The sequence below is a fragment of the Polistes fuscatus genome, unplaced genomic scaffold, assembly GCF_010416935.1.
Source record: "Polistes fuscatus isolate 324 unplaced genomic scaffold, CU_Pfus_HIC Scaffold3, whole genome shotgun sequence".
NCBI lineage: Eukaryota > Metazoa > Arthropoda > Insecta > Hymenoptera > Vespidae > Polistes > Polistes fuscatus.
In genome coordinates, this window is record NW_025113107.1 from 5,459,416 (window position 1) to 5,485,199 (window position 25,784).

Sequence of the window (25,784 nt, forward strand, 5' to 3'; positions counted from 1 at the left end):
GGGAATTTTAAGGGAGAAAGAAGAAAGATAGAGATGATTACCAGATTATCGGGTGCCGATAAAAAAATATTGGATAGCAATTAACGAAAAATAAAGAGAAAATGTATACACGGGGAGAAAATGTAAATAATGTTGATAAAATATTTGAAAAAATAAAAAGAGGGAGAGAGAGTGAGAAAGGGAGATAGATGATCATGGAAGAGGTTGAAATGAAAAGCTCGACAATAAAAAAGAAAATCGAGAGAGAGAGAGAGAGAAAGAGAGGCAACGTCAACGACAACGGCGAAGGCAACAGCAAAAGCAACAGCAACGGCAACGGCAACGGCAACGGCAGCGGCAATAGTAGCGCCGGTAGGACGATGGTGGGGGTGAGCACGACGGAGGGTAGGGTGCCGTAGGGGCAGAACCAGCGCCGCGACGCCTCATCACGCACAGTCGCGGCTCGAACGCCGTTCGATGCGAACGTGTTGTAGTTACGGTCCGTCCTCGACCGCCCTCTCTTTCTCTATCTGTCTACCTGTTCTTTTTCTTTCACTATTCTTTCTTTCTCTTTCTCTTTCCCTTTCTCTAATTATTTTTTTATTATCTTTGGCTCCACCTAACCCGCGTTATTTTCCTTCGACATCTTTTCCATCCTTCTTTCTTCTCCTTCTTTTTCTTCATCCTAATCATCGAAGAAGTATTCGACAAAAGGATTTTGGACATTCGAAGAAAAATAATAATAACACACGATTATTAACATTCTCGATTTTCGTATCAAAGTTATTCGTCGAATCGAGGTAGAGTATGCAAATTGAGGGAGTGACCCCTCGTATAATAAATATTCATTACCCTTTTCTCGCGAGTGATAAGTGACTTTTGTTTTCATCGAGGATCATAGTGTACGTTTCGTTTAAATACTGAACCCCCTCCCCCCATCGCCGTTTACTTTCCACTTCTCAACCGAAAGAGTTAGAGAGCGATAGTTGAGTCGCGAGCACGTGTCTTCGTTACGAAAGCTGATAGTTTTCGAGCTGACAAAACCTCGTATCAGAGCGTATTCCTTCCTTAATTCTAATTATTTAAACGTTAACAACGCGATTGATATTATCGTCGTGCAAATTTTAAAATGACCACCACGATGGTGTGAACTATTTAACATTCAAAATTCTTTTCGTAAAGATCCTTATCATTGTCGATCTCTTGACTTTATGAAAGAGAGGAAAAAAGAAGAGTACATATAGAAGGAGAGGAAAAAAGTAAAACAAAATATCGAAAGAACGAAGGTAAACAAACGAACGAAGAGTGCTGTGTCTGTCATAAATGGCGGTGACTCGCGAGCCCTGGAATGCTCGCTGAGAGCTTGTTCTAAGGAAGGGAATGGATTTTCAGAGCGCGATGGACACGTTCGTTGAGGCATGGATGGCTGCTAACACAAAAAACGATCAAGTACAGGTGAGTCCATTATTTCGATCTTTACTTTTGTCTTATTTTTCTGTCAATTTCGTAATCCCATAAGTACTGTACAATTCAAGGCTAGTACTTTCGATTTAACACAATCGACAATAGTAACAAACCTGCTTATTTCGCGGAGATGACACGTTCATAAAGTCAACGCATTCCTACGTTCGAGGGTGAGTTAACCGAAAAGCAACCCCTTTCCGACATTACACGGCCAATTGGCCACCCTAGTCAATCTCTACTACCCTTCTTCTATGATCGTCCCATTAAAACGTACATCATTCCGTTGCTATACTTTTAACGTTCTTTAAACCGAAGTTTCTAGCTTCAAAAAAGGAAAAAAAAAACAAAATTAATTCTACTTCCAACCTTATCTTAATGATTAATTAAATGGCAAGTAAAAAGTAAATGTAGGAAACTAAACATTTCATTTTCCTCTCTCTTTCTCTCTCTCCCTCTCTTTTTCTTCATTGACTCTAAAAAATATTTAATACCAGCGCCCACATAGATTTATGTAACTTTGAGTAAAAGAGTTTTCACTCAAAGTTTCGTTCATTTAATTTTCCAGAAAATGGTCTTTTTCGTTCTCTGTCTAGACTAAAAGTCAATGTAGGGAAAAATGAATACATAATATATATATATATATGGGATAGATAGAAATATATTCATACGTATGTTAATCCGTGGTACGGTCTAAAATTTCACGTTGAATACGAGGCTGGAGGCAGGCACGGGTCGAAGGGAGGACGTAGGGAGGGAAAAGAGGGCTGGAAGATAATCCTTGGTAAAGCCGTGGCTCTCGAATGTGTTGCGTGGATGAAAGTACGGGACGCTTACACGTGTAGGTAGCCGGGGGGTCACGGGTTCTGACCACGATACGGATGTGCCCCTGCCTTCTTCCTGTGCCACGATCATGTTCGTGTTCTGGCATTTGGTGCAATAAGACCGCCTATCCATTGACCGCTAGATCTCTCGTTCGTCGATCGTCACCGAACTATGTTTCCATTCGGTCGAATATTTTTTTATCGACGGACTTAACACGAGAACATAGTTTCTTGATCATTGATCGCTCGCTTTCGTTGGATTGTCTTATCTCGAAAGATTTATACGTATATACATATTTACGTATGTATGTATACATGCTAAGATATGATCGAGAATGATTTGAATATTTTGGTAAGCACTGACTTTTATATTTCGTAATATAACAGTACAATAAATTATGATACCGACGAAAAAATAGTCCTATTAATTCCGAAATCTTTTACGAAGTTTCAAGATTTATTTAAAGTCTTCTTTTAATTTTTTTTATTTATATTAACTTATTATTATTAAAAAAAACGACGACTAATATAAAAATACATCAAATTTGTATTCAATTGTAAGATATTTAGTTTAATTATATCATTTAATCGAAGTTGGATCAAATTATTCAGCAAATATTAAATTTTAATCAGTAAGTACGTATGGAAAAATTTAATTTCTACTCTAATAAATATTTTCCTCGTTTCTTTTTTCCAATAAACTTCCTTTCTTCGATAATTCTTGTCCGAATTTATGAATTTCGTAGAATTTTCAAAGCGTAAGCGCAAATTCTTTGTTGAAATCGTTATGAGTAGTCGTATCGAGGATAGAAATCATCGCGCTAGAAACGTTACGTCGAAACGAAAAAGGTTAATGGGTTAAATATCGCATAGTGTTGTAAGATTTTACGCGCATTACCATCCGCTAATTCTGGAAAGCCGTAAGCTTCACTAGTAGTAACATGGTTTTGCGAGAGGTACTATCTCATTTCTCTTAATACGAGAAACTGAGAGAAAGAGAGAAAGAGAGAGAAATTAATCCCATAACGTTGTTAATTCACTAATAAAAAGACACCAATCGTGAGATACTTTTAAGGGGGAGAAAAAAATAGCTTGTAAAAATTATCCCTCTTTTTTTTGCGTCTCATGCGATGTGTCACCTAAGGAACGGTATCTTTTTTTATATATAAAAAAAAAAAAAAAAAACCTAAGAACAATGCTTTCAACCAAGTCCGAGACAACGGCTTTTGTGCATACTCGACGTTTACCGGTACGCCTCGCGATGTGGCTTCCTCCTACGACGAATTGCCCCGTCCTCGTCTTTCAGGTATTTCATTTCCGCTGGGAAAAAAATCCGGAATAGATACGACTCGCCACAAGAGTAAGCCCTTATTTTTTCTAATTGGTTAAGAATAAAAGATATGGAAATATTAACCGAATTCGATATATATAATAGAAATTGTTGATAGGAGGTATACTATTTAAGTGGTATAATAAAAGCTACAAATATCAACATTTTCAGAAGGTAGCAGGTAACTTTTAAACGATATTGTACCACCAAAAACGTCCGCACCCTTCACATATTTTTTCAAGTATATTCATGAATTTGTTTCGGTTCGATAATGCTTTATTATGAACTCTGTCAACCGTAAATTCTCTTTAACGTTTTCCTCATTTACCGTGTATTAATAAATATCACGTCGATTTATTAATAAATAGACATAAAATAGATCTTGAGACTCGTCTGAATTTATCATTATCAACGTTATAGGAAAATAAAGGTAGAGAATGAGTCGTATAAAAAAAAAATGGAAGAGACGGTTGTACAATTGGTTCTGTTCATCTTTCGGTTACTTGACGATCTCTCGGGAGGACGTTTGGTAGCGCGAAGGATTTCTAAGAAAGACGAGGCGTGCTTGAAAGTTCGTGAAACCCTGCACGTTTATATGGCAAAGTGCGTAGTGTGTGCGTTGGATACGTGGGTAGGATACGATCGAGGCACGCATGGTCACGGTATTTGACCACCCCAGGCTCCCGGAATTATCGTGATCCATCTATCCGGCCTACAGAGTCGATACGTCAAACGTCGACTAAAGCGGATAGAGAGACAACAGAGAGAGGGAGAGAGAGAGAGAGAGAGAAAGGAGAAAAAAGGGTGGGTAGTGGGAAGTTGAAGATTTCCAGCTTTTTCATGTAATAGATTTTTAAATTATATGAGTAACCCGTAATATGTGACGCGATGTGACATAATAAGATCCGCCGAACAAGAAGTACAAAAAATTTATTACGTTTCATTTAGTATAGAAACATTTGGATATTGCGTCGATGAAAAAGAACTTATTTACTAAGAAAGCTACAAACGATAGAAAATGATAAGAAAGTTTAATACTAATAAGATTGAAAGATCGAGTCGAAAAGCTAGATCTCAATCGATTATATAAGAAAAGAGATTAAAACTAAATAAAAGATAGATCGGTATGGCTGCGAAATAAAATAAAAAGAATCTGTGATTGGAGTTAATAATTGATCTTGATATTCAAGAAAAAAAGAAATGATTTCCTTTTTCTCGTCATATAATTTATATTCTTAAATGAACATCTGTTACGTTTGACGAAGCATGAATTACACGACAACGATGACGACAACGACAACGACGACAATGATTTATGTAACGTGATGGCATCGATCTGCGGATTATCTCATAGAAAGGGGAGAGGGGCCCAATTATCGTTTGTGGATATCGACCATCCGATATTTCGATAAGCCTGATTAGAATGTTGCACGATTAGCATGCGACGGGCCATGATAACCATTTAATTCCACTACCGGTCTCTCTCTCTCTCTCCTTCTCTCTCTTTCACACACACACACACACACACACTTTCTTGCTCTTTTTATCTATTTCTTACATCAGTGATTAGAAGCATTATCGACCTATTAAGAAACATAGAAAGTCGGGACGCTTTTAGAACATTTTCTTACAAATTGTTTTATTCTCCGTCGATGAAAGCTTTTCCTTTAGGTTATAAACGTGAAAGCGAAAACATTGATTTCCTTTCTCTCTTTAATTCCTTTCGTCTTCTCATCGTACCTTGCTAGATTTAACTTTTGGAAATATCGCAATCCCATTAGAGAATTAATGGGTAGCGGTTGATATGTGCGTTAGATGGTAGTAGATATGTCGTTTATTATTTCCTTCTCGAGTGTTTTTATAATGAATTAAAAGGACTTTGATTGGTCTTTATTAAACCGATATTTGGATAAATTCCAATTCTTTGTGTAAGTTAAATCCATCGGTTGAAATTTCGCCGTCGTCTATAGACGATGTAAAGAACTGTGTGGTAAGAACTAAAAGTTTAAGAACGAGTACCGATTAAGGTTATCGCCTTAACGGGAAGCGAGCAAGCAGGAAACATCGTCGGCACGTATCTCCCTTTTCGCGAGATAGAAGGATTCATCGATGAACCTCGCCGATGACCCAGGGCCCATTGAATATCTTCTCTATCGTACGATTTTCCATTTTTTTCTCTTTCTTACTTCAGTTCGACGTGCCCGATAAGAGAACGAGAAAGAGTATTTATTACTCTTAGAGATTGGGGACCATACACAAGTCATATACAAATATAAAGATTCAACAAAGATACTAAATTGTCGTTAACGTCGCGTTGATCATCTTCTGGTTATTCCAAAGAAAACTATGAAACAAATTTCGCAAGATAATAGTATTTATTCCAAGAATACTCTAATCTTAATTAGAGAAAAGTCATCCAAACGTAATAATAAAGAGAAATAAAGAATAAAACAATTGTTATCCTTGAGTGACAAAAAGATGATAACGTAAATCTCGCTTTAGCTTGTGAAAATATAAGAAATATGAAACGTAATACGTAAGTCAAGACGTAGAGGTGCAATTTGACGAAATTGAAAAAATGACGTAGAGTGAGAGAAAGAGAGACAGGTGGAACATAAAAGTTGGGAGAGGGAAAAAATGAAGAGGGTGGTAAAAGGAGTCGAAAGGGGAAGAGAGAATGGAAAAGGTTGGCAGAATCCGAGTAGGGAGAGAAGCGAGGGCGACATCCTCCCCGTGAGTCACGTCGTCGTTACACGACGATGCCGGTCGGGGCGTTAGCCGGATAAGCCGCTAACCCCATCCACCTGTTGCCCCTTCTTACGGGCTGCCGCGTTCGGAAGTTGGCCGTTCCTCCTCCTTCTTCCTTCTTCGTTTTTCGTTCTTCGTCGAAACGAACCATGTTTGGAAAGAGAAAGAGAGAGAGATTGAGATAGAAAGGGTATTCGTAAAAGAGAAAGAAGGACAAAGATAAAGACTGTTTGTAAAAGTATAAGAGAAAGAGAAAGAGAGAGAGTGCGCGCGAGTGTAGGTTCGTGTGCGTTAAAAAGAAAGATGGAAGTGTAGGGCCCCCTCGTTGCCCTTCCACCCTCCTCGGAGCTCTTAGCAAGGCCCCAACTCTTCTTCTCATCCTCCTCCCTTTCGAAGCCGACTCTTCAGCGGTCTGACGTGTTTTTTGCAAGTGCATACCTCCGAGCAGCTCCCGAAACAGTAGCCGGTACTCCAGTACAGTCCGGGCAAGTGAAAAAATCTTTCGGCCATCGCTACCGGTTCCTAGGCTAATCGAATCCTCGATATTCATGCAATTTTCTTTTCAATTATTACAGCTTCCTTTTCTCTCTTGTTATGATCTTTCTAAATTGAATTTTTAGACTGGATTTATTGACAGGGGAATAATGTTTGGTACAATCGTGGAAAATCTTTAAAGAAATCGTTCGATTATCAAGATAAAAATTACGAACGTAAGATCAAGGGGTTTCTTATTTTTTAAATAATTATTCATAGAGAAATAAATATAGATCGAGATATTATATTAATTTTATGATATAAAATACATGGAAGAATATATTTCAGGTCAGAATTAGAATAATAAAAAAATCAATATCTTACATATATATATATATATATATATATATATTTAGAATCTGATGAAAAGCAAAAGTTATCCCTTATGTTAGTCAGCGAGAGTTACTCAAGATTATAAGAGAGAAGATAAAGTGAGGGTAATGCAAATAAGCGGCACGGCACGGCACGGCAAGGCAAGGCACGACAATGGCGCGTTAAACACGGAATTAGAAAGGATGACGGAGGGTTAAACGTTCCTCTCGTTTCTGGCTCATTCGCGCTCTCGAATTCCTCGGAGCCGTCATCGACGATCCAGTTCTTGATCTGGCGAAAAGGAACGATCGTCGGTGCATTTCGCAGTTCGTGGCTTGCTTGCCTGCCGGCTCGGCGCTGCCACCGTGTAAGATCGTCGCATTCTGGACCCAGTTAACCCTCGTTGACACCATGGACGGCTTAGCCGTTAGTGTTAAGTTCAGTTCACTCATACATAAATCTAAGTCCGCGGTGCGCTTATGCCTTAGCAAGCAGCTACGTCGGAATTGAGCACGTGCTCAGATTTCATCGGCGACGACGCTTAGATCATCCAGCCGCTCTCTCCGATCAAGCTCCGAAATCTTCCAGTCAGATTCCTTCAACTGGAATCGGTAGGATCAAATTATAAATTATTTATTTTTTTACAAGTTAGATCATTGAATGTTGAATACATGTTATATAAACATTTGGTAGATTAATTACATATTTGAAATATCACATTGGATAATAAAGTATCAGTTTTCGATGAAATTATACTTGATCGGTGGTGAGTTGTAAATTGATCATAATATTCGAGTTTAAATTGTGATTACAGAGTCAAGCGTTGGCATTGACGCACAAGACGTCGCCACCTTCGAGACCCAGCAGCGTCTCGTCTTTACCAAGGAGTCCGCAGTCTCATCAGTCTCAACAGTCGCAGCAACAGAGCACCCCGCAACCCCCGTCGAGCACGCATCCTCACCAGTCGCAGACTCCCCTTGGTGCGTCCTCCCATCAGACACCGTTCTCTGCTCACAATCAGCACCCAAAGCAAGAAATTACTGCGAGTCCGAAACAGGAAGGTTTTGACCTCAGTAAATCGGCCTCCAGCTCCGGTGAGCGCTCTTTTCATTTATTAATCACCTAAATCTTATACTTGTAAACACGTGGAACAAATTATTTGACAATTTTTTTCGCGTTTATCGTGAAAGTGAAGTCATAGTAATTTGAACGTCTTTATAGGAACCCTAGATTTTCCGCTTCTATGCTTTCCTGCCTTTTTTCTCCATTTCTCTCTCCCTCTATCTCTCTCTTTCCCTCTTTCTCTCGATGTCTTATTACCTGCGTTATCCTCGTACACTCCATTACACTCCGAGTTTCGGCCGACTGAACATCAAGTTGAACGTGGGACTCTAGCGGCCATAAATTTTATCCCGAATTAAGTCACCTTTTCGAGGACAGGACCGTGTGAAAATCACTTCTCGTCGAGTTTGCGAAACGTTATTCGGATTATCGTACTTGTACCATAAATGTGTTAAAAGAGTAAGAGCTTAAGACATTGGATAGAAATAATGATTCAGTCGGTAATATTAGGTTTTGCCTTCTTCCTCGCGAGTTATCAATTTTAATAATTTTTTATCGGCATATATTTACTGATCGTTTAATTTGGATTTTTGTATTATTCACACACACACACACACACACAAGTATTATATTAATATTATTTAATTAGATATCATTTTAAAGATAACAATGAATGATAATTTCTCCAAGTGAAAACAGTGCTCTTTAATTTAATGCTCCAGCTTAGAAAATTGGTTTCTATGAATGATCACGGTCTCATTGTAAGATCGATCAGTTTGATTTGAATGTATTTAGAAATGATATGAAGCTTTGAGCGTCGTTTATGGAATACTTCCGTCGAGAACGATGAAGACGCACGAACGCGTTCTCTCGCCGGAGGCTGTTAAAGCTTGTAAACGAGATAGACTATCAACGGAATTTCCTTGATCCTCGATAATGCTGTGGAAACAATTTGCGCGCGTCCGTTTGCTGGGAGGAACGGGAATCGTGCGAGTACCGAACACAAATGTATGGGACTCTCGCCATTGAGTCGTTTAGAAAAATATTCACATTCTTTAGACATTTTATTGAAATAACGGATCCATCCAACTCTTTGCAAAATCCTTCTTAATTCATAGGAACGTTAAAATAGAATGAAGTAAAATAGAAAATTCTCGACCCCCCTCTATTATATATATACTTTATTATTTTTATTTTGAAACATTTTATTTGAATTTATTTACTCAATTCGTCCTATCGTGTTCTCCTACAAAACTTTCGCTTACAAATATTTCCATCAAAGTATATAAGTATCCATTCGCGAATGAATTCGATATAAAATGATATTACGACGAAGGATGGGAAAAGGTCAAAAGGCTTTGATTGATCTCCTTAGGAAAGGAACAATTTTTCGCTTCGTATCGAGACACCGGACATCGGATTAGAAAAAGTTAGGATCGCGAAGTTGGCCGGATTACTAGGAATGCTTTTGTTTATCGACGCTATGTTAGCTGGTTCTAGGGCAAGAAGGAGAAGAGAGTCGATGCAAGGACGAAGAGTACATATTTGACTTTCGAACCCTTCTCGTTCACCCTAACAATCCAGGCTATGAAGCTCGAGAAGGAAAAGACACGTACTTCCTAAATCTACGGATTCTCTAGGATTCAACCTTAAATCTCGTAGCTTCATAACTACTCCTCTTTTGCCGTTCCTCCTTCGCATCGTTTTTCTTACGTCATTTCTTTTCTCACGTTATTTTTCCTTTATCTGCTTCTCCACGTATTTGCCTTTTCCTTTTTCTCATTCTGTTATGGAGACTGACTCCATTGAAAAAGATAGAAAAACTTTAAGCACGAGGCTGGATTGCCTTGAATGTCCTTGACCATTCTCGACGAATCGAATCGATCGGTACATCGTAATGAAACGACGAGGAGAGAATGAATTGGGCTTATAAAATGATTAAAATGATGATTGCAAGAGAGAAAAGAAAGAGAGATCAGACAGACAAAAAAAAAAGAATGAAAGGAAGCACGTAAATATATTTATTGATTTTCAGAACAACATCAATTAATGAATATCAATCGGATGAATTTTTTATGATTTTTAATTGCATTAATTCCAGTTAAATTCAAATGGATCTACGGTAAAAACGATTATCGAAGATAATGGCGAACAAGAGAATGTCTTTATTCCCGAAATTAATCGAATTTGTGAAACGAATATATCTCTAATTAACTTACACGAGTATTATCAACTTAACATTATTTACGCATTCTATATAAATGTACTTCAATACTACTGGATTATAAAAATTCCAGCATCCAATTTAAAAACACCCTATATACACACCGTATATTCAATATACACGCAAGGCTTACAAATACGCGCAAACGCACGTACACATGGATAAATGTATCGAGGATAGGAACGGGGAAAACGTCTTCTTTTCTTCTGGCATGGTTATCCGGCCGTTTGGAGTTAGGATAATCGTGCGAATGCGCGCGTATTTCATTCGGATTTACCTGTTCACGTACGTGTACGCGCGAATGTGTTAGCGTGTGCTTACACGTGTGTATATATATGCGTGAAGCTAAAGCAAAGGGAAAGCAGGGGCGATACGGAACCGGAGGGACTACGAAGAAGAAAGAGAGAGAAGGAGAACGAAGAGGAGGATATTGTGACCCTTACGAACTAATCCGGATTAAATTCGAATCCCCGGCTATGCGGCTAGGCGAGTTGCGAACACGCAGCCACGGAGCGCCATCGTCTTGCGCCATACGATCGTTCTCGTTACGCCATTTAACCCTCGCAAGAGATCGGCTTCTGGCTTTCGAGACGACCTTCAAGGAACAACGATTCTCTATCTCGTATTTTATTTTTTCTATTTTCCTGCAAATTATCTTCTTCTTCTTCTTTTTATTCCTATTAACTAGCTTTGTCTTTCTCTCTTATCTTTCCTTTTTACACGATATATTTTTTAATTTATTATCTAATTTATTCAATTAAATTACTAACTATGTTTTATGCAAGAGTTAATATGAAAATGTTATTATATTTATAGGAGTCATGTCTTATACCATATGTATTATATTTAGTTTATAATAGCGAACAGATGACCTTGTAGATTATTTGAAACCGATTGAGATAAGGAATCGAATAGTATCTCGTTAGTACTGGTCATCCTTTTATATTTGATCTGTCCACTGGCAGGTGCGAGACAGCAATGTATTGTCGCGAGTAACGCGTGTCTCACGTTTCATACGTTGTACAATAGGCATAGATAGAACGTGATAGAGAGAGAGAGAGAGACTCGGTCCAGCGTCTCCAGTACAAGATCGATCGCCATTTAAAGCCCGTGCTTCGTCGTGGTCTTCGAGCGTGATTAACGACGCTCGGTTAACCCTTAATCGATCTATGCGTATTCTAGGATACATCGACTTACGGCTAGCATTACAGCATCCAATCGGTCCACGTCGTTAACGAGTCCATGCCAATCGTCCGTAATATATGACACATGTATATATTTATATCATATGTATATATGAACTCGCGGGTTCATTTCGACGCTCATCGACGAAAATGGGGATCATTTGCTTTAATCAACAAATTTTGTCATTTTTAATTATATCGTATCACGTCACCCGGTAGATAGTTAGGTATACAGTGATATAGCTTACGAGCACAATACAAGTCAAATGCAAAATCGATAATCGTAACTCGCAATTTTGACCTAGGTGAGAAAGAAAATCGTATTGCATCATGGTTTCTTCATTTTTAACTTAGCTATCTCGCAAATTTTGACACGTTAGATAATCAATTTCAAAGATACAGGACTATTCTATTCTGTAAAGGGGATAACAGGATATCGTACCAAATTTCTTCGTGAATGTCGAGAACGGAGTATCAAAATAGTCGAATTTACTAAAGGAAGATTGTTAATCGAGAATTTACTCGTGTGGAGTTAGCAGATTGGCAGAATCCTTCCACGTATCTAACCCAAATTCGTTATTTACTTAAGAAATAAATCATTTGATAAAATATTTATAAGTAAAATAGAATTCACACAATATATTGATTCGTTAATCTAAAACAATTAAAAGCTTTCATGCTTATTTTGAACGCGAATTATTGAAAGAATAATAAGCAAAGAGAGACCCCTCTCAATCAGTTAATACAGGAGAAATTCGTGAAACACATAACGAGTTATATTCAACATTTTCTTTTCCACGCATCTCGCATAGAATTATAACATTTCCTTATCTGTAATACTTATAAATTTTAAATTTTCAAAAAATATAAGACTGTACAATTATATTTTCATCGTTTACACTGCCTTTGAAGGTGTTTCATGGAACACCCGTTATATGACGGGCCGCAATGCCGTGGAATACGCGGGATACGGCTACGCGCGAGAGGTGGAAGAGGACGAAGAGGAGCGCAGAGGGGAGAGGAGAGGAGGGGAGAAGAGAGGAACGGTGACCGCGTGGAAAGGGCCGCGTAAGAGAGAAGGGTGTGCACGAAGGGACCAAGTGAGAGAGTGATATAGTTGGGAGGTGGATAGGGGGGATGGTTAGGATTAGCTGAGTTGTGTGCGCTGGATTTCGGATTTGGACGACGGGCCGCGCTCACACGACCAATAATCCCGGATTAATCCTGGACTCGCACACACACGCATTGAGAAAGAGAGAGAGTGAGGGAGAGAGAGAGTGCATGTGAACAGTGATGGAGGTGCAATGAGAGAAAAAGAGCCTGTGGAGGTTCAGAGTAGGATAAAGAGCACGTATAAATCGACGGATATACGTGTATGAATGTGTGTGTGTGTGTGTGTGTCTCTGTATGCGAGACAAAGAGAGAGATTGAAAGAGTATATGTGTATATTCGTTCATTTATTTATTCTTTCGTATGTATGGAAAATTCAATCGTAGGGATAACACATCGATTGAATTATTCGGGAGGTCATTCGAGTTCCGTTGATCGAATAAAATGCTTCTATCTGGGAACGTATTTTCGTTCATATAATTATTAGTTTCGTCGATTCGCCCGAGAGAGAGAGAGAGAGAAAGAGAGAGATATTCGTTCTATCCTACAATCATATACACGCAAACGTCTCAAATACTGTTTGTTTGAATATACATTGATCTATATGTAACAATTCTAAAAAAAGAAATATAATTGAACTGTAATTTATATGATACACTTGTTGGACAAACAAATTTAAAAAAAACGTAACCATAAAAATAACACAAGTGTGAATCTGAAACTTTTCAAATCTATATTTGATATAAAAATTTAGTTCACTGTCACGCGTGTTAACATAGATACCGTGTATACGTAAATTCCTACTCACGCAGGAAGATTCAGTATTCGACGTGGTACGAACGACATCGCACGTCATATGAGGTAAAGTAAGAGAATGTGTCGATATGTGTCCTGCATGTATGTGTATATGCATGTGTGTATGTGGGTATCTGCCTGCGTGCGTACGCGCATGTGTCGAGCCAACGAAGATTTGCTCGCACACGCGAGATCAGGTGTGCTAGCGAATATACTAATACATCTATAGCATAGAGACGTACACACGTGCAGCAGAACGGCTCTCCCAAAGATAATCCCCGTGAATATAGAGACCGGATAATCCCCGGAGAGGGCTGACTATCTCTCTCTCTCTCTCTCTCTCTCTCTCTGTATACGATCGCGATTGTCCACGTGTGTATGTGTATCGCTCGTCCATGTGACTCTCACTCATACACCAAGCGCGGATGATGGCTTCGTACAAAAGGGCGAGGGACGCGAGCGGCTAGAGGAGATGAGGGCCGGGAGGACTATGGCAGAGCACACAAGGTTTAGAGGCTAAGCGGCTCATCCCCCAGGAAGCTTTACATCCCGCCCTGATACGAACGGGAATTCTACGGACGATTCGAAAGATATTGCGTCTGTGTATACGATTCTGCGCACAATCTTTCTCTCTCTCTCTCTCTCTCGTTTTATCTCTATCTTTTCCTATTGTTTCTACATATCCTTTTTAGATATTATACACAATAACACATATATATATATATTTAGATAATTATTTTACATCTGTAGATAGTTTTTGTATATCTCGTATTATCTCTCTGTTTTCAAAATTATAAAAATCTTGCATCATCTCTCATTTTCGTTCCAGCCAAGTACTTTATTCGCTTATTAATACTATAATCTTGATTAAATTCGTTTGAAATTTCTTTTTCTTCTTTTTTTTCAACTTTTTTATAAAGAATATTTGCTTTGAATATTAAATATAAAATAATCCGATCTATATATATATATATATTTACTCATCTTTAAATCCTTCTCTCTCGTCGTTTTAAAAAATTCTTTTCACATTGGATCGAAATTACCCATGTAAGTAGAATTTGTAAAACTAATTGCTGATAAAGTGTTTCGTTTTATTTTCACTAGGACAACAATTTGTTAACATGGTAATGAAACACGTGATTTGTACATCCAGAATGGCGGAAAAATAAGAAAGAATGATCTAGCGATGAATGATTTAGCTTGTAAAAAAGGGTACATAAAAAAAATCATTTTCGGCAGAGAGAACAGAAAGAAGGAAAAAGAAGAAAAGGCGAGGTTGCGTATGTGAGCGATCTTAATTCTGGATTATACGATCCCAGATTTCTATAATCCTACCAGGCCTTCGCCCGAAAGGAATCCTGGGATTAGAGAGTCGAAGAGCAAGCCGACCATACCTGACGATAAATCGCCGGATAGTAAGACTTCGGATTAACCGATTCTAAATGTTCTCGCTAACGCTTATAAAAAACTTTCACGACTTTTTAAGAAATAATAAGCAAAGCAAAGAAAAAATATTTTTAAACTTGCCGATATGAAAAGTCTGGAGCTTTGCAGAACACAAAGGATTCGTAGAAAAAGCTTTGAACCCTGAAACGAATATTAAACTTATCAATTGTTAGATCGAACAAAATGTTATTTCCATTAAATTGTATTAAAAATTCCAAAAATATCATGGCTATTTTATTAGATTTTCTATTATTACAAAATTTCTCAAGTATCAGAAGTCACGAATGTTTATTGGAAAACTAGTGATTTATCGGAGATATATTTTTAAAAAAGTATTAAAGGATATTTTTTTATATATAGTCAATAATTAATCTATTAATTAGTATTTCAGAAATTCTTGTATAAAAAGTATTGGTACTTGATAGAACATATAGTATAGTCAAGAGTATAACAATTGTCCAAAGCTGCGAATAGCTTCCCATGAGAATATCGTTGCGAATTTCGAGTGTCAGGATAACAGAAGACCGAGGGGAGAATACGAGGAAGAGGAAGACACGTGAAGGTCCTTTCTGCTATGGTCGAGGTAGTCCCATTGTAGCCTGTTGCGTTAACTGAGTGGTAGTGGCTGCGTACATCAGACAGAGAAAGATAGAGAGAGAGAGAGAGAAAGAAACGTTCAAGGACGCTCGAAACGACAGCAGTGTCTGAAGTATATGTGAGAGATCTCATGGATATATCGTCGCGTTATCCTTTCAGCAAGGGGACCGGGATAAGGAACGGACGAGTAAATCAGGATCTCAGAAACTATGAAAGTAGAATCCTTGTGAAGGTAGCAACAACAGGCAGGATATAAAGGCCTGATCCTCTTGGATTTCCCGACTTCCCGATTTTCTCTTCGTCCTATATCAAAACTCTTCCCGCGCGTCCTTTAAATCATGTCCTGCGTTCCTGATTATCAAGGGTCATACGCTACCCTTTTTTACCTTGCCAAATTTCCTTCTCTATAGGACATCCTTTATGCTCGCAATCTGCACGCGTGTGGTTTTATTAATAAAATAAAATATATGTAAGATAAATATGTCTACGTGGCATAATCAATTATGGTCAGTTATAAGGTTTAATTAAAATGTAACTATTAGATTCTATTTAGAATCCAAATGTGAAACTTTTCGTTTTGAAATATTTGTTAAATATTCAATCATGTAATTTTCATAATTATTAATTTAAATTTAAACTGAAGTACGTATATAAAAAGTAATGAAAATATTTTTCATCGCGTCAACGTGAATTTGAAATGAGCGAAAATTTCTTTGATCCTTTTCTCGCTCGGCCGATTTAAAAGAATCTCCGATTTTGCTTACGACCAAACGATTATTTAATTTCTACGGCAATTGAATTTTATATATCGAAGAGAATACGAGTTCTCGGGCGCGAGGAAATAGTAGTCCATTTTGAAAATTAATTTTGAGGTAATACATAGGGCCGAGACCGATTCCATAATACATATTTTAATAATTTTTATCCGGCTTACAAGTTCTCCTCATTTAAATGTAGAGAGTTTATCGTTGCGATGCCTCGCGATTCTATAAGAGCTTTAAAATAAAATCGATAAACGGACGCGTATAATGACGGCGATAACGATAATAGAATGCCCATATATATTTATTGTATATATATATACACATATACATACATATACAAAAACATACATGCATATATATATATATATGTGTGTGTACTTACGTAGGTACGCATTACGTGAAAATTATTTTATAAATTACATTACTTTTCGGCGTATTAATTTCTTCGCCAGCTCGCTACACAGGATTACCCGTTAATCACATTACAATCGGTTTAATCGCGTCAATATTATAATAGTAGCGTTTCGTTGTAAAATCGAAATCATGGACACGGATCTATCGATCAAAATATCTCTATAGAAATATATATTGAAAACAATAAAAATAAAAATAATGTACTTATGATTATTTTATTAAACTCATTCGATTATCTAAAGTTTCAACGATAATCAGAACATTTTCGCATGGGTACCTCTCATTTTCTCGTTAAAACAAATACCCAACTCGATCGCACAATTGCTTGGGAATAATTCTCTTTCTCTCTTTTTCTATTTTTCTCGCTCTCTCCCTTTTTTTCACACCCTCCTCACTTTTCACGATCTTTTTCATAATAAGCCATATAGATAACCTTAATAAAGCACGTACCCTTAACGAGTTGGTCGCATGGTTACGGTGCTGGATCGATGTCCAGCAATTTGTAGGCCTACAAGAGCATCCCATTACCAGGAGTGTATATCCTTCACGAAAGCTATTCGAGGAGATCCTTTAGAAGAAGCAACAAAGCTCTCCTGTCCTAATACCGTTGGACTTGAGTGCGTTGTATGTTAGTAATAGATGGACTATGATATGCCGCGAGGATGAGAAGAAATATTTTTCTAGAACTAAAAATATGCAAATGCGGTCCTTTGTTCGATACCTGGTGGCTTATCTTTACGAATAGGATAACAAGAAATAGTAAGAGGATGAATGGTATGCACTTGGAGGTTACTTGCCATCCACTTCGCGGACCTTCGAAATGTCCCGTGACCCAAATAAGGGCTTTTGTAGGACCCCGGTGATCAGGAAAGTAGGATCACAGGATGAATGGTTATCCTTACGCACTTGCTATACCCGTACGCACCCTTTCTTGTTTGCTGTCCTCTTCTCCCACCAGCTTGCCCTTCCCAACCAAACCTTCCTTATTCGTCTCCCGAAGGACACCAACCTCGACCCCACCAGGAATCCTGTTCGATGCATATGCTTCCCTGCTAGTTGTTTACGCATGGAGGCGGTAAAAAAATTCCCATAACTGCACTTCCCTTGTCAAAAGGATGGGAGGAGTCAGGATAGAACGGTTAGGAGATAAAGAGGATGTTCCAATACAATCTGTATAAAGAACTTTATTTCATTTATCACCTAATTAGAATTATATTGTTTCATAATTTTTCTTATTAGATAATCTCTGTTAGAAAATTATTGTTTTTTCTTGTAATGATCTAGTGGCAATTAAATTGACAAGTAAAAGTTTGGTTTTCTCCCTTCATTACTAATTATAAAATATTATATGTTTTCAAATGTATAAAATTTTCTATTAATAATAACACGATCCATCCAGCTTATCTTTGGCATACAGCCGTAAATTTGAAAAGCCTCCAATTTGTTCAGAATAATTTCTATTGCATCGTATATTAAATGCATTTATTGCAGATTGACTGTATCCATAGATGCATTGATTTTAAATTCAATCGTTTTGAAAAGCTAAATAAAATTTCTGTTTTGTTTCGTATAATCGCAATTTGAAAATACTCGTTCATATCAAATTCAATCGTTATGAAAAGCTAAATAAAATTCCTGTTTTTTTTTCGTAGACTCGCAATTTGAAAATACTCGTTCATATCTATTGTTTATTGCATTATCATCGAGGAAATTATTCCCCTTATCGATCACGAATAAGTTTGATGATCGATTAAAATACAAGAATGACGATGTAGTCGATCGATGCTCTTTAAAATAATCATCCGAGCGTTATCGGCTTTCGGACGTTCGTATCAAATTAATTATCATGTTCCCATCTTTCCACCTACTTCCGGACTAGTTAATCTCCTCGATTATATAATCCAGCCATTTAGGACTTAGACTCACTAATCCTCGGAGCGCCATCGCCAAACAAAACGTCAGGGTTACGTAATCTTTGAAGATTGCTTGATCCAGGATTACAGTGGAGACAGCTTCGAGGTTGCAAGAACATCTTTTTTTCCCTTGTATTTCTTCTTCTTTTTCTTCTATACTATTCAATGAGTAGAAACTTACGAAACATTATTAGACTTTAAACTAAGGATTACCTCGAAACCAAATAGAAATCGATTTATAAATTTCTTCTAAAATAATCAATCTAAATGTTACGTAAAATATGACCCATTTTGAGATAATCGTTTTAATATTTTATGCAGCAGGACACCTGTTTACGTACTTACATAAATACAACCGTTTTAAATAAACATAAATTTAAACTTCGCGGAAACGAGTACAAATAAATTTATATATTTCTTCAAAAATAATTAGTCCCCGAGAGAGTATTACGAAAACATGACACGTTTAAAGATAATAATGTTAATAATTGACAAAACAGAATACTCACATGCCTACAATGATAAAAAATAGACAAGTAACTATTTGAGAAACAAAATGGGAGGATCAAATCCATTTCTTTGTGTTTATAGCAAGGGCGGTCCTTACCTAAACGCTAACATGTTCTCCTGATACCATTGTAGGTATCCTTGTCAGAAATTTTTATAAAGAGAAAGCAAGGATGAGTCAAATGGTCGTGCATATTTATTGTATTTCATGGAACGTCGAACAAAACGACGAATAAGATCAAAATACATGAAATAAAAGTAAAAGAAAAATAAAGAAGGAAAGAAGAGAGAAAGAAGAAGAAAAATAAGATGAATACATTTGTCGAATCCCTCGAAAGTGATAACTAGAAGTAGAACGCGCTACTCTTCGGCTCTTATGAAAACCTCGGACAATATCATACCTCCAACTCCAAAAATGCAACCCTGATCATTAACAAGGGCATAAGGGTTAACCTGCAAACGTTCATTGGCCGTACTGACTATTTGACTTTGGTTTAAGGAGAAATCGAATCAACAACGTCAATGATAGCGTTTGCTTACCAACCTAACAAGATATTCTCCTAATTACTGAGTAAACAATTCTCGTCTACCGTCGTCAAAGAACGATCCTCTTCTTCTAATGTGTGTCAAACATTTTAAAAAATCACTATTCCCTTATTTTTCCATTATTTTTTCATTTAATTAGTATCTCATAATTTCTCTATTAATCATAGTTTCGACCTTTGTGCATTTTAATTAAAAACTGTTGATTTTCTTTTTGACTTGCTTATGCAACTTTCTGCGATAATTACTTTTAGATCCTTTTTTGTACTAAAATTTCATTGGTTATTTGCATCACGTTTATGAAATTCTAATTTACTTCTAAACATTCTATTTTGATATACTGTAAATATAATATAATTACAAAATATAACGATGTGGGTCAAAAAGTGACCTGTTCATCAAAATTAACACTTATAGCTTGTCTATTACTCTTTGAATAAGAGAGAGAGAGAGAGAGAGAAATATGTATGAACGTATGATACGTATGAACACATTGAAGGATATTACAAATTTAATTAATTCTATTATCCATTCTACAGCGATTGGTCTATTAGATCATCACTGACACCTTTGTTCGATGGACAATGGCTTCAATCAGATAATCCACAACTATTTGATTAATCGAATCGCACTCACTGATAAATGAATGAGTCTTGTGCGCGGCTATACTCTCTCTCTCTCTCTCTCTCTCTCTCTCTCTCTCACTCTCTCGCATAACTAATAATACCTATTCTTGCGACGTAATAGATCGAACCAATGCATAATAATATTCATATAGTAATTGATGTGCTCTACGGGAGCCTTTTGATTGGCTTAATAGACACTTGGCTAATAGCATCAATAATTTTTTGTAGCTATTCTTAAACAATTAGACAGGAAAATGAGCGAGTTCCGGACTAGTTTCTTTTCTTCAACGAAAAAACCAAGTTCGCACAAAGTATTCTTTGCAAAGTGTTAAGGACCTTTGATTATGTACATAAGAATGACGACAAGGTTCGTTTAGAATCCTCCTAGTGGTTCCTCGACACGTGACTCTTGAAACTTTCTGCTCTCCTGGGACGGAGAGGTCACACGGTAGCCTTATCCGCATTCCCGTGGGATCCCATCGGATTCCCTAACGAAAAGGACGAAGATAGTGAAACAGGAACGACACGCTTCTGGACTTGCAGGATACGCGAAATGTACGAGCTTGCTTTTGAGCAACGACGAGGACGACGACGAGGACAAGGATGATGACAAGGATGATGGTAACCAAGCATTAACTCGAGGACGAATAATCTAGATCCGTGTTTTGTCTAGCCATCGGCGATTTAGTTGGGGATATACGGTCTTCGGGTTACCAGGATACCAGGATATCGAAGGATCCGTGAAAATTCTTCTTCTTTCTCGCTTACGTCCAACATACTGCTTGTTGACACTGAGGTGAAGATTCCAGGAATCCTGGGAAATCCAAGAGAAACTCATTTATGTAGTCCTGATAGGAAAAATCCTATCAAATCTGGATAAATCCGTGTGAACTAGATGGATGGATGAGTACAATTTTGTACATTGAGAATGCTCTTCCTTCTCATTTACTACCCTACTATCTTCAATTTCACACGATTAAGAAAGAATCGTAAATGAAAGGATCGGCGAGAGTAATCGAATAAGTCCAATCTCGAAGTTGTTAACGATGCCATAACGCATGAAATTAATTACATGATTTTATAATATTTCAAGATTTGTTTGTATGTATTTCCTATAAAAATAAAAGTTATACATATATATTGAAGATTATAAATAATTAAAAATTTTCAAAGAATATAACTTTGATAATTGAATGAAATTTTACAAGGATACAGGATTCTCTCTTTCTTTCTCCCTCTTTCTCTTTCTCCAGGAGTTATCGAAGAATGTAATTGTGGAGAAAGAACGGACACCGTAAAGATTCATAAGCTCCTGGTAACAAACCCCCTAAACTCCGTTCTAAATCAAGGATCAAACTGTGTTCTCTTCAAGCATCGTCCTTTCTGCAGGGTACGCACGCCTGATCATCCTTACCCCATAAGGTCCTGTTACCGAAAGCCCTTCGAATTCAACGGAAATATCGGTGAGATGGCAAAACGATCCTGGAAGGAACCGAATGCTTTTGGCTCCTTTCATGCTTTCCTGCTGATCTAAGGATTCGCTTATCCTTGCGTGCTCGATCGACTCTCTCGAGAATATCTGCATTTTCTCCTAATTGGAGTTGCTTGTCCTTTTTTTATTTCTCGGCTTTAAATTCGCGAATATAAGTATCTTTGATATTTTTTATTTCAAATATTTGTATTCCTCTCGAGAATCTCGAAAAACTTATACGAGAATAAGGATATTAAGTAGTTTATGGGATTAACAAGGATCTGGTTCATGTGAATGAATAATGTATAAATAACTTTTACTCCAACTTTATAATGTTTTTTAACTTGTCATAATTATGAACAATCTTCAAAAATCTCAATCTTCATTAACATCTATTATCTTGATAGATTTTAATTATGACATTTAATCTATTATGAAAATCAAAGTAACATAATTATTTCCAAGCTTGTACGAAATAAGACAATGGAATGTCATTAAAAGTAATCTAAGAAATATTTGTAAAAAACCAAAGATTTTTCAACGATCTCAAAGCATCGAAAAATTTGAAAAATTTGAAGAAAAAAAAAAACGCGGATTTAGAGCAGTAGATTGTCGTAAAGAAGTAAAGAAAGAAGAAGAAGAGGAAGAAATCGACTTTACTTAAAATTATAATCCTCGATTCTAAAAGAGTTTAAAAATAATCCGAGATTAAAGCTCGCAACGCGCTACGAAAGTTTGATAGAAAGTCGTGAGCGTGCGCGCGCCACCAATTCATGGCACGCAAGAACCATTTCGAAGAAGCAAAATAACAAAAGAATAAGGAGGAAAGAACAGAGAGAAAGGCGCAACAACAAAAAAACCGGAACGGGATCTTAATTCCATCGAATAGGGATCCCTCGCAAATCTCTATCTTCCTGCTTAGCTATCGTTCTTTTGCGATGGTGGTGGTAATGCTGGTGGTGATGGTGGTAGTGTTGGACGTGATGGTGGGGGAAAAGGATCGAAAGAAAAAGATAGGAAATAAAATTTATTTTTATGACCTGAAACCGGTATGGGAAAAGGGCCGGTGCACCGGAATAAATGCAGTCAAGAATTACAAAAGATTACAGGTTAAGAATAAATGAATGAATCTGATGAAATAATAAAGAACGGGAAGAAGGAAATAAGAACAAGACCATGAATTGTAAATAAAGTATAATAAAACATTAAAATAAAGAATTTTAAAATTAGCAAAGTAAATAAAATTCAAATAAGACGATGCCCCAGCTCGAAACGAATTTTGCAAATACTTTTTCTTGATACATATTTTATACCAGTCAAATTTATTTCACTTATATATACCGAATTAGATAATGAATCAATTTTTAACTCTTACTGAATATATACAAAAGTTATTAAATCAACAAAATAATAAAATACATTATATACAAAATATAAGATAATATAAATAATAAAAAAATGTATTGAAAAAATATATAATGAGATCGGAAAAAGAGTAGATGTCACTGTGTAGAATGTAAAATACAATACAATGAAATTATTGGGAAGAAGGGAAGAAAAGGAAGGAAACGGAAGGTAAATAATTTCCCTCCGGATCGACCTGGTTAAGATTCATAATTTATGATCTTGGGAGTAATCCTAGATGGGAGTGAGGGGTTAGGATGGGGACGGGTCAGTCGGTAATGCGAAGAGCCGAACGGAGAAAGATGCGTGCATGGAAAAGGGAGACGAATAGAGTAAAAGAGCGAAAAAGAGGATAGGGGTGAGAGAGAGAGAGAGGAAGAGAAAGAGAGAGAGAAAGAGAAAGAGAGAGAGAGAGAAGAGTTAGGACTCATCCTTTGATCCGGGATTTATTTAACTACGATAGCAGAGCGTGGGCTTATCCCGGGGGAGGTTTTAGCCGGCAAAGGGGCGCGCTATTGATTTTTAGCTGGAGGATTAAAAGCGCACTTCCGTAACACTATACTCGAGCGCACGCACATGCACATGCCTTTCATTCGTTCGTCGTGTTTTTTTGTCGTTCTCTCTTGGCTCTGCTTTTCGTTATATTTTTCCAAAGCCGGGACATTATTTCGTTTTATAATTTTCCTTCTTTTTTTTATCTACCTTTTTTTTCCCCTCCCATATTCGATAAGCCGGGATAATATACGCGTTGTTTTTATCGAGCGAAATGAAATAAAGGAAGAGAAGACACTGGTGGATGTCCATGATAAAGAGAAGGAAGCTAGACCATGCGAGATAACGATCTTGCAAGCTTATCTCTGGCAGTAGTTTCAAAACGAGGTCAGACCGACTCGCCAAGCGCAAGTAGAATTTCACACTTTCGCTGTTCTCTCAGCCCGTCGCGCAACGATGCCGAACGTTATCGTCCTTTTCTTCCTCTACTCTTAAATCTGTTGTTGTTATTGTTACTGTTACTATTGCTCCTCTTGTCGTTACTAAAACGACCTAAAATCGAATACGCAAGTCGACTAAATCTTAACAACATTTAACAAGGATCAATGGGTACTTCTAAATGAATGCATGACAGAGATACAGAAAAAGAGAATGAAAGATATAGTCAAGCTGCACGTTATCCTTGCTTTTTCATAAGGAATGAAGACGGACTAAGACCGAGATCACTGCCCTTGGCTTTGCATCATCTATTTGAGATACACATTTTTCACTTTCGTTATCCGCCTTCTGACTCCCGTTCGATCTTGGATCAAAGTGCAACGAACTTACGGACCGAGCTTGAAATCTGAAAGCAAACGATTGATCGAACTGAGGAACGGATAGACGAAGAAGTGTCGTGTAATAACGCTACCGTGTCCGCTATAGGGGGTTGATAACAAAAAATGTCCTAGGCTAAGAAATGAGAAAAGCGTATAGATGAGAGAGAGTGTGTGTGTGTGTGTGTTGCGTGCATACGTAAACACGATGCACCGATCAGGCTGGCTTTAGGAATACGTTACCGTCGTCATCGTCGTCGGTGGTTATCTTCATGGGTCAGCGCCCACGGCTGTTGGCTTAATCTTCAGCTGCCGAGGAGAGAAAGAAAGAAAGAAGCCGAAGAAGAGATCAGGGTTTGAGTGAAAGAGTAACAGAAGGAGAGAAAGAGAGAAAGAGAGAGAGAAAGAGAGAGAGAGAGAGAAAGTTCAGAGAAAGACGAAGGGTCCATACGCGCTTATCTTTATCCGATGCTCGTCCGTCGACGAGCGTTCCTCGTTTAACCATTCTCTTTATTTCTCTCCATCTTTTTTCTTTTTTTTTTTTTCTTACTCCTGAAATCAAGCGAACGGTTATGCTACTCGATTTAATCCAATCGCTAAATTTTTATTATTACCCGGACTTACGGGTGCGTCATCTTCTCTTTCTCTCTTTCTTTGCATTCCTCTCTCCTATTATCCTATTTTTCTTCCATCCTTGTCTCTTCCTCTTTATCTTTCATTTTTTTATGTTTCTTTTTCTTTTTTTTTTGTTTTTTTTTTATTTTCCCCCTTCACACACAAGAGCAATAATAATGAATTAATTATTTAATTATCTTCGCTAACGTCATACTCGTGATTCGATTCTTATTTAACTTCGTTTGTTTGTTGCATATTCTTTCCATTCTTATATGTATTCTTTCTACGGTAATGAATTTCATTCTCACCATCAGTTTCAGTATTTTTGATTGTTCTTTTCTCGAGAAGATTGGACTTTGTTTTCAATTCGATGTTTGCTTCATTAAAGTTACATTAAAGTTAAATTTAAATTTCTTGTAATTCTCATTCAACTTTGGATTTGCGTTTTGAACTATTGATCGAAATAATCCAGAATTAATCCCGGTCTATTTCTTATTTAAAGTAGGACGCGATCGATACTATTCACCTTTCTCTCTTTAATTAAGATCACTTTAATTGTTACGGCGGAGTCAACGTTGCGTTCTCGAAGCTGTTCGATAATCGTTAGGTTAGTT

At 37.2% G+C, this 25,784-nt stretch overlaps 1 protein-coding gene across 3 annotated transcripts in view; it reads left to right on the forward strand.

Annotated features, from left to right (window-relative positions):
- Window positions 1-443: 443 nt before the first annotated feature.
- The window catches only part of LOC122519725 (homeobox protein dve-1), a 44,456-nt gene continuing 19,115 nt past the window's right edge, over window positions 444-25,784 (forward strand). Inside the window, exons 1-3 of one of the 3 annotated variants that reach the window (XM_043639389.1) lie at window positions 444-1,265; window positions 1,372-1,434; window positions 8,003-8,282. In XM_043639389.1, the coding sequence (XP_043495324.1) occupies window positions 1,378-1,434; window positions 8,003-8,282 (337 nt within the window). In that variant the 5' untranslated portion in view covers window positions 444-1,265; window positions 1,372-1,377. Of the gene's footprint in view, window positions 1,435-8,002; window positions 8,283-25,784 lie in introns of all 3 variants that reach the window. The other 2 variants (XM_043639390.1, XM_043639388.1) reach the window with 2 other exon arrangements.